Source organism: Myiozetetes cayanensis, unplaced genomic scaffold (genome assembly GCF_022539395.1).
Source record: "Myiozetetes cayanensis isolate MyiCay16 unplaced genomic scaffold, myiCay2020 scf1122, whole genome shotgun sequence".
Lineage (NCBI taxonomy): Eukaryota > Metazoa > Chordata > Aves > Passeriformes > Tyrannidae > Myiozetetes > Myiozetetes cayanensis.
This window is the reverse complement of record NW_026086741.1, coordinates 1,873-11,569: the sequence shown is the minus strand read 5'-3', so window position 1 is coordinate 11,569 and position 9,697 is coordinate 1,873. Positions and strand designations below refer to the sequence as shown.

At 47.5% G+C, this 9,697-nt stretch overlaps 1 protein-coding gene and 1 gene segment (V, D, J or C); one reads left to right on the top strand and one right to left on the bottom strand.

The window, feature by feature from the left end:
* Window positions 1–557: 557 nt before the first annotated feature.
* LOC126635173 (trypsin I-P1-like) lies at window positions 558–4,131 on the bottom strand. The gene is made up of 5 exons (XM_050306132.1): window positions 3,810–4,131; window positions 2,973–3,141; window positions 2,115–2,368; window positions 1,212–1,348; window positions 558–815 (listed from the first exon to the last, which is right to left on the bottom strand). Exons 1-5 carry the CDS (start codon window positions 3,847–3,849, stop codon window positions 666–668), a joined length of 750 nt encoding a protein of 249 aa, XP_050162089.1. The 5' UTR covers window positions 3,850–4,131; the 3' UTR covers window positions 558–665.
* Window positions 4,132–6,755: 2,624 nt separating this feature from the next.
* On the top strand, window positions 6,756–8,877 carry LOC126635172 (T cell receptor beta variable 14-like). The segment is given in 2 exon segments: window positions 6,756–6,920; window positions 8,444–8,877. Coding segments are annotated over 2 exon segments (330 nt in total).
* Window positions 8,878–9,697: the final 820 nt, after the last annotated feature.

The window sequence follows — 9,697 nt, the reverse complement described above, 5'->3', positions numbered from 1 at the left end:
CTCCTGAACTACTTTCCTTCTTGGGATTTGGGATGGCAATAGCCTCATTCTGAGCTCTGCAAGCACAGAACAAGACAACTCCACCAGTCTCATGGCAAGGACCACCTCTTCCACACCAGAGATCCAAAGCCTCTGCTTCAATGCCCTGCCTCCTGCTGACCCCCTTGCAAAACACCACCCTCTTCCCTCTTCCAGTCCTCCCTGCCATGGGATAAGCAGGCTCCAAGAAAGGATGCCATGCTGCAGCTCTTTGTGTTTTCAGTGCAAGGAGGGGAAAAGGTAGAGTTGGAGGATGAATTTCAGAATGACTTCAAGAGCTGTGGGAATATGGGCACTTGCTTGTACTTTTCAAGAGGACAGAAAAGATGTTCTGATCCGGAAATGCCTGCAAGTAAGTGACTGAATGAAAGACTGCTGTAGATAGTCTGCAAAGTGTTCCATGATCCTGCCTCTTGACAGGCACTATAGCTATTCACTGCTGTCCCCAGAGTGACGTTCACTGCCTCTGTCCTCCTGATCACAGCCTAGGGAAGTTCCCAGAGAAACACTGCACAAAGTAGGGGTGCCTCAAAGTCTTTATTAATTGTTCATAGTGTTTGTATGTCCAGACCCAAAAGAGAGGAAAGGATGATGAGAAAAAGCAGGTCACATGGAGTGAGAGTGTCTCAGTTGGCAGAAATAGTGGATTGGATCCAGGAGACGTAATTGCAAACCTTGGTGTAAACTCCGGGGTAGCCTTTGTAGGCACATCCAATGCCCCAGGACACAATGCCCTGCAGCTGTCCGTTGCAGACCACGGGACCGCCAGAATCTCCCTGTGCACACAAAGGACATGGACAGTCAGCAAATGGCATCAGCTTGAGCAATGAGCCAGAGATCCCGGAAATCCCTGACAGTTAAGGAACCTCTGTCAGGCTTACTCTACACAGAAGTTCTACAAAGGTCATTTCTGATTAGCACTCTCCCCCTGATGCTACCATGCCTGACTTTAGCTCCAAGGGCACCACAGCTAAGGATGAAGAGGCTGCCTGGTTTTGCTGGATGCGGTCCTTGTCAGATGCTTCGGATATGTGTGCCCTAAGCCTCTGCTGTCATTCAGAAATTCAGATGTGCCAGGGCAGTGAGTAAAGCTGATTGTGTGACATGAAGGCCTCTTTGGCTGGGAACAGGCAGGACAGAAGCAAATGGGACCAGAGAGGCAGAGGATTTACCTGGCAAGAATCCTTTCCTCCCTCCAGGAATCCTACACACATCATGTTGTTTGTAATCTGACCAGGGTAGGCGTTCTTGCAGTCAGTGGCGGAGAGCACAGGAGCCTTCAGGCACTGCAGTTTGTCTGGATACGAATCTACAGGAAAACAGGGAGAGATGGTTGATGACATCACTGAGATTCTGTCATGGCCCTTTAATATCACTGGCTAACAGTCACTGGCCATCCTATTCTAGCAGTTGTCCTCCTTCATCTGGACAGTAACCACACCATGGATTCCTTCTCTTTAGATGGAATAGAATCTACCCAGGGGCCCACCATTCTACACTCCGGCCACCTTCATTTCTCTGGTACCTACAGAATCATCTGGTATCATCTCTGGTACCTAGAGAGCCACCCTTATGACACATATGTTGGAAGCAGCCTTAGCCTCAGGACAGATATCCTCTCCTCTGGTGTGGGTTTAGATGTCATCAGTGGATTAGATAAAAGTCACTACCCACTTGTATAAGAGAGAGGAAGCATCAAGTAGGAACTGCAGATCCACAATCCCAGACTTTGCCCTCGTTCTCAGAGAACTCACAGCTCTACTCAAAATAGTTACATTGCTAGTGCTTGGCACTGCACAGCTGAGAGCACCAGACCACAAAATTAGTGACCCTGTGAACATGCTGGTAAAGAGTGCATGGGTGGCTTCAGTGATCCCATGTTCATAACACAGAATGAGAGGAAGGACCTCGCAAAGGCTTGCCATTACTGCAGTCAAACGGTTACTGTTCTTCCCGGACTCATCACTCCAAAAGCACTTCTCTGTGCCTTACCCTGCCCTGTTTGGAGGTACTGGTGAGGTCTTAGAGAGCCTCCCACGCCCCCAGAGGGCTGTAGATTCCCACAGAGTACTCACTGCCATTGCTGAGTGTGTTGCCCCAGCCGGAGATCAGGCAAGTGGTGCCGGTGGCCACACAGCTGGTCGGCAGAGCAACTGTTTGGACAGATTTGTTGAGCTGGGCTGGGGTGGCAAGCTTGATGAGCATGATGTCATTGTCCAGGGTATAGGAGCTGTAGCCAGAGTGGCGGATGACTTTAGCCGAGTTAATAAACTGCTGTGTGGATTCTGTCAGGGCCAGGTTATGCTTCCCGAGCTGCACTTGGATGCGACTGCAAAAGAGAAGGCACGGCATGCACTTTACTGCTACCCTTGGACAGCTTCAGAGAAACCTCCCTGTCACTTTATGCACTTGCTTCAACACCGCTGCCCCAGCAGCTCTTTTGGGCAGGTCACCTTTCTTGTCCTGCATAAGCCCTGGGGATCCACACTGAGATCCTTACCCACTCCCAGGAGGGGTGCTGGATTTCTGCAGGGTTATATATACATGGCAGATGACTATATTGCAGCAAATTATACAAACATTCTGCAAAAAGGCAAACCTCCCTCACCCTGACCTCATTCCTCTTCCTGCTCTGCAGTGCCCATACTTTAGCTGGATTCATGCAATTGACGAGAAATCATAGTCCATAATTCATTTCTCTATTATTCCATTGTCATTTCAGAAAGTGCTCTGCATTCACAGAAACATTTGCAGAAGCAAGAAACCCCTTCGGGTGTCTCAGGCACCCTTCCTGAACGAGCCACCCATCCCTTGGCTGTCTCAGGTCAGAACAGGGGCACTTCCCTTTTTGTATCTCGTAACTCTGAATTCCTGCTAGAAGTGAGCTGGAAGACAGAAGTCGGCTGTAGAAGAATGCAAATTTTTGCACTCACGATTTGTAGCAGTGAGCAGCTGACAGGACCCACTGGCTGCTGATGAGGGAACCTCCACAGAAGTGATATCCGGAATTCAGGGACACCTGATAGGGAACAGACTGCTCCGCACAGGTGTAGCCTCCCACAATCTTGTCATCATCGTCCTCAGCGATGGTGGGGAAGGCAACTGGGAGATAAGAAGTGATATGTGTCAACACTGGCCTAAGGTACCTTGTGCACCCCGCTTGTAGGTTGCACTCCCATAAAACTCAGGGTAGCAGTGGTGAGCAAGTCCAGTGGACATTCACTTGCTGTACCCTCCAATACAGTGATCAGGCTTAGTCTGGGGTCTCACAAGTCCACAACTAAAGCATGTCCAGCTACCCCCTGAGTGAAGAGAACAACATAGAAATTTGCTTGATGGATCGGATGAAAGGTGTGTCTTCCCCAGGATCCTGTCTGCAGAAATGGTCAATAGTGGACTGAACACTAAAGTACAAAATAAGTCCGCAGTGCCATTTCCTTGGAGCAAGCACCTGCCTAGAGTCCAAAACTTTACACCTGGAGTAGGACTTCCCAGGCCAGAACTGGTGTGTTTCTTGAGTGAGGGAGTCTTTTTCTTGAGCTAGGGACACATTCCTCTGGTGCTGGGTCCGGAATCCCTATGAAGGTGCTCATTCCCCATGTTTTGACACAAGCAATAACAAAGAGAAGACAGAAGTTGCAGGACACTGCCTTAAAACCTCTGCAAGCTGAAACCAGATGTGGCTTTCCCCCAACAGGCTACCTTGCCATTTTGCTCAGAAAGTGAGTTTCCTTCTCAATTGCAGAAATACAAGTAAAAAATCTACTCACCAGCCACCCCAACAAAGGCGAGAAACAGCAGGCCCTTCATGGTCTTGATTCAGCCTCAAGCCCAGACAGGTTGACTGGAAGCAGGAGCTGCTAGAAATACATTTTTGGATATGCTCTTATCTCTAGTCCAAGGTTTTCTCCAGACAAAAAGTACACAGTGGAAAATTTGAAGATCCCAACGTGGGAATTAACAGGACCCAGAAGAAAGTACAAATAATATATCTGTTAATCATAAACCTCTCTTCAGACAGAGAGCTATTTTAAATTTTTCCAGAGGGCAGCCTTCAATTTAAAAATACATTTTGGCTTTGGAAGATGCCTAGCTTTTTGTCTGCCTCTTTCTTAAACTCATCACCTGTTGAGAAGAAGTCTCAAATTCCTTTGGGATTCCTCTGTGCTGATGATGTCTTTCTTAGAAATGCATATTCAACCCTGAGGTGGAATATTGTAGGTAGTGGACAGAAAGATGCAATGCTTTATATTAGGGAGGTGGAGAGAAGTCAATAAACCACTGGTTAACTTTGTTAAGTTTATTCCTTCCCTTGAATAGTGTCTGTGTCTTTTTGTCATATAGAAAACAAAGACTGCCTAAATAAAACTCCTCACAAGTAATTTCCAAAGGGAGTATGACAAAAACTATTTGTATTGTCCACCACTTCCCAAGTTATATACTTCAAATATGGGAATGCTCATCATTTCCCTTTCCTAATTTCTCTATCCTAATCTCTAAGAAAAGTATCAGACAAAGTACGAAAGCATGCTTTCTATTCATCTTTGGAATGTTCCACAGAGACTCATTTTTGCCACAGAAGAATTTCAGGATAAGGCTGATGTTTATGAATGTATTGTCTATGAAAAATAAGACTGTGGACACAAGTAGTGAGATCTTCTGAAATCCTTCTGGAGCAGGTTGAGGATTTCTGTCCTGACATAAAGTTTGCTAAAGCTTTAGGCATTTGATGAATAATCCTTTTAATTTTCCAGGCAGCTGCCAACTTCATCATGTTAACTCCTGAAAGACGTGGGATACTCTCAAGTGACATTAAACAGAAGCCATATTTTTTGAGATGCTTGAAGAGCATGAGAGACTAAATAGGAATACTCTTTCTGCTCTATTTCTTGATCAATGTTTCAAGAGCTTTGGAGGATTGACACCCAAAGTGGCACTCTCCAGATGGAAACTTTCCTTCATGCTAAAGCTCCTGTCCAAGGTCAGCAACTTCTCCATGGGGCTGAATGGATTTTGTTGGCCTTTCAGCTGGTATCAATGACCAGGTTTCTTAGAAGGATGTTCTATCCTGTGAAAGAATTAAGGATTAGAAGCTTCCAGTGAAAATGCAAAAAGGTCCATAATAGGACTAAGCATGGCAAAATTTACCAAAGCTATCCAATGTCATCATAACTAAGCAGTACAGGAAGAATTTCTAGTCTACAAGGGTGTATAATTTGATCTCCCTGTGGATTTAGAATTTCTTGGTCCAAAACATGCCATTGGCATTGAGACAGACCAATATTTGCAGGTAAATTTGTTTCTGTCTAACTCCATATTAGAAAGCACTTAGGCTATGAAGGACTGCTTCTCTTTCCTTCTTCTCACAGGGTTTCACATTTAGTTTAGTATCCATCCAAATTTCAAGAATATCCAGCAATGGCACATCTGAATCAGGAAGCTTGACCATCCCTGCCTTTATCTTGGTCATTTGTCTTTTGTTTCTTTTGTTACTTATTTAATCTACTCTGATCTTTAACTCGCCAGTTATTGGCAACAACAGGAAATCCATCATATAGCACTGGTTGGTTATCCCCTAGAAGAACAAGATCTCTGAGGTTTTCTATGCTGCTTGCTTAAGTCAGCAGGAGGAGACTCCTGACTCTTCCCAAAGCTCATGGTCAAGGACCTGGGTCTCAGTTCCTGTGCTTCTTGTGTTCCTAAGTCCTTGAAGGCAGACGTCTAGTGAACGTACCTCAGCCAAGTCCCTCCTGTTCTCCTAACAGCCTGTCTGACACCCTTGCTAGAGTCTGCCATGAAGCTCAGAACTCCAGGGTGCTTTCCCTGTTCATGGAGAAAACTCATTTCAAATGAAGGCAAATCGGGTGTTTCTGATGCACGACTCAGAGGTCATCTAGCAAACAGACTGTCTCAGAGCAGCCCTTCAAGTCTAGGGAGCACCCTAGTGGGAGGTGGAGAAGAACAGGAAACAGGTGAAAGTCATGGGAAATGCAAACATCATCATCATCATCATCATCATCCTTATCACAGCAACAACAGTAATAATAATATTAGTAGTAAATGATTGGGAAAGGAGGGAGAGGAATAAAACTCAACAAACCCAAGTGATGCCCAATACAGTCATTCACCACACACTGACCAATACCCAGCCTGTCCCAAAGCAGTGATCTGTGTCTTCTGGCCACCTCCCAGCAGTTTAAATACTGAGCACGGTGGTTTGTAGCGTGAAATATCCTTTTGGTCAGTTTGGGTCAAATGTCCTGGAAAAGCTCCCTTCACAGTTTCTTGTGCATCTCCTCACTGGCAGAGCATGAGAAAATGCAAAGTCCTTGATGTAGGCTAAGCACTGCTCAGCAACAACTACAACTGTGTTATCAACACTGTTCCCATACTCAATCCAAAACACAGCACTATATCGCAGTCTCCACCTGTTGATCCTGTCTCCTGCTTAGCACTTGCATACAAGTTATTTCATGACTTTCAATGAACTTTCTTCTCCAGAAGAACACTGAGGTGGGTGACACACAGAAGGCTGGTGCCTTCTCCTTCCCAGCATCATGAACAGAAGTACCACCAGCGATCCTAGTCCATTTCGCTTGAGTCTCCTCCCCTGTCCTTAGGTAGAGTTGCAGGCACAGGAAGAAGGAGGAGGAGGGAAAGGAGAGCCAGAGGTGTTGCCAGAGTGAAGACCTGTCATTTATTCCCTGTGTTCCTTTCACCCTTGCCAGTCTCCCAGACGTTCATCCCTGTGCTCATCAGGCTCCTCAGCCATCCTTTGCAGATTTCCCCCCATGCAGGAAAGACCACGTGGAGGTTCTTCAGAGCAGAAACACCGGAGGGCGCAGTGGACAGGATGGCGGTGGCCTGGATCTCTTCAGCTGGTGAGCAGAGCAGCAGAGAAGTCCCTGGCAGAGCACGAGTGAATGAAATGTCACCTTACAGCTGCTTTCACTGGCTCTATGCCAGTGGCACCCTCCACACCTCACTGGAGGACAAGCTCAGTCCTGCCAGGAAAGCAAATCACCTTGGACAGCTGGATTCCCAGGGCAGAGGGGAATGACACAGATGGTCTCAGTCCCTGAGCAGGCCTCAGATTTGCCAGATGAAATGTGCTCCCAAAGCAGAACTACCAGAAGCCCTTGTCCCAGAGGCAGCACCAGGCTGAGACAGCCAGGGTTCTCCAGCCTGGCACACGGTCCCAGGGAGACACCATCTCTGGAGGAACTTAGGCTATGTCCTGTCAGCAAGGAAAGTGGAGGGAAAGGTAACCCTGACCCCAGTCCTCAGCACCTTTTCTCCCTCATGCCTCTCCCTTGGGTCTACACAAGATGCTTTCTTTCTTTCTTCCCATGCCATCTCATTGCCTGTCCCTGGCCTCTATCAAAGGTATTTACCTTCTTCTCCTACCACTCTCACTGCAAAGTCCTTGAGTAAATCAGAAATGCCTGAGCGGCTGGGGTGTCTTTCCTAGTTCTCCCTCTCACTGATGTTATTTGCTGTGCTCACAGTACCACACAGAAAAAAAGAGCCATCACAGAGCTCGGTGGGAAGAGGGTTGGTGGGGCAGGAAGACAGGGAAATCTCATGGGAAAATTCAAGGGATCGATGTGTGCCCTTCATACCTCATTCCTTCATCTCTCAAGGCCTTCAGAAGGAGAAGGGGAGCTCTCAGCATTCCTCTGCCTTGCACACTCTGACCCCCAGGCAACTTCAGCATCGTTCTGTTCATACAGCCCCTTTCTTGCCTCTCCACCACACCCACCTTCCCCACCGCCCAACCCACTGCATCTCTGAAGGCTTTATGCTTTCCTGTGAGGGTTTGCGTCATTCCCCAGTGTTCCCAGACAGCCAATCCATTCTCACCTTTCTCGTCCTGCCCCACCTCAGGATGTCTCACCCTCACTCAGTGCTCTCTCCTCACGTATCTCTGCACAGCTACAAAAGGCAGCTTGCTGACAGGATAGGGGCTTTCCCCTCATGGTTCCCTGCTGTTTCTTTGTGGCCATGCTGGTCCCTATGGGTAAGTGAACTCCACTCACTCCTGAGCACCTCCATCAATCCCACTGCTGCTCTCCCAGCTGTGTACTCAGTTGCTGCCAGTGTTTCATTCCACAAAGTTTTGAGGATGAGCAATGAACGAGATGGGAAGGAATCCTCAAATCTCCTGCAATGGTGGTCTATTTTTAATTGTTTGTCCAGCCCCCTTTTTTGGGACACAAACTTCCCAGGAATGTGTCTTGCCTTTTGGAGGGAGACTGGGAACTTGTTTGCTGATCTGAGGAGCTGTCCATGCCTTGTATGTCTCCCTAGTTCCTTCTCACCCTCTTCTCTACCAACCCACAGGGCCTAGTTCACACTTTTCCATTTTGGCCTTCTCTTTAATGCTCCTCCTTTGCCTTTCCAGTGTTGGCTCTGGAACAGTCCCCGGACATGGTGATACAAAAAGGCCACTCTGTGAATCTGAGATGTTCCAAGAAGAAATCCTCCAGCACAGCTGTGTTCTGGTACTGGCTGCCTTCAGGGAAGGACTCCAGGCTGACCTTTGTGGCTTCTGCAGTGGAAGGTGGTAATGCAATTGTTGAGAAGGATCTCGAGAGCCATTTCAAGACCAGTAAGATAGAAGGGGACAGTGTCACCCTCTTAATAGAGCATGCCTTTCTCAATGATTCTGGCACGTATTACTGTGCTGAGAGTGAAACACAGTGACTAGGCTGCTGAGGGAGCTGAGCACAAACCTCTCCCTTCACAAACAGGACCTGCTTTCCTCCTTCTGGGTGCTGCATGAGGCAGGGAGATCACTTCGAACTCCTTACTTCCTCTGCTTCCTTGCCTTCCCTTCCTCCTCTTTTCAGATGCTGAGAGTTTATTCTCACTCTCAAACAGAAAGGACGCTTGTGTGAGAAGTTCCTGGGGCACCTTTAGATAAAGGCAAGTCCAGGCAGGTGTCAAAGTAGCCAGTATCAAGTGGGAGCTGCCCACATGCTCCTCTGTTGCAACGACTCCTCTGTGGTTGTTATGTAGCCAAGGTTTGTGGTTTGTGTGCAGCACAGCACAGGCCTGTGCCTACTCCCATTGACTGCGATGTGCATCACTAACTCCTCCATGTACAGTGCTCTCTGGGTCAGGATCAATGCGTTACACCCCTTGATCCACATACAGTTTACCTTTCCCAAAGATATTATAGAAATTACAGACTGTGTTAGCAAGCTGTGCAACTAACAGAAGTTTTCCAACAGGATAGAGTGTTCTATCCATCCATGGCTTAGATGAACAGATCAAGCACAGCCTCCTCTCAGCTGAAGTGCTGCTGGTGTTGTGAGGACGGTGTGCGGTTTCTTCTGGATGCCTGCACAATGCAGCCCACTCTCTTTGCTCTTTTCTCCCTTCTCTTTCTTTGGAGCAATCTGGGATCTTTCAAAAATCTTCTGTAGGCAGCTGGTGGAAATGAATGCAATGGAACACACCTAGACCTGCAACAGAGGCTTTGGGAGATGGAGGCGTTACTGCTGCCTTCTGCTGAAAGGACACAGGGGAACTTGTTCTCTGAAAAGTCCATGACAACCTTACACTGCCGTGCCCTGCTGGCCCACAGAACAGCATGAATATGCAGTGTCTCAGTCAGACCTCTGTACACCTACCCAGTGTACACAAACTATGA

Coding starts and splice junctions, on each gene's coding strand:
- LOC126635173 (XM_050306132.1), bottom strand. CDS start 3,849: ATGAAGGGCCTGCTGTTTCTCGCCTTTGTTGGGGTGGCTG. Junction 1,349..2,114: donor CAACACACTCAGCAATGGCA/GTGAGTACTCTG, acceptor GTTTTCCTGTAG/ATTCGTATCCAGACAAACTG. Junction 816..1,211: donor GAGGAAAGGATTCTTGCCAG/GTAAATCCTCTG, acceptor TTGTGTGCACAG/GGAGATTCTGGCGGTCCCGT.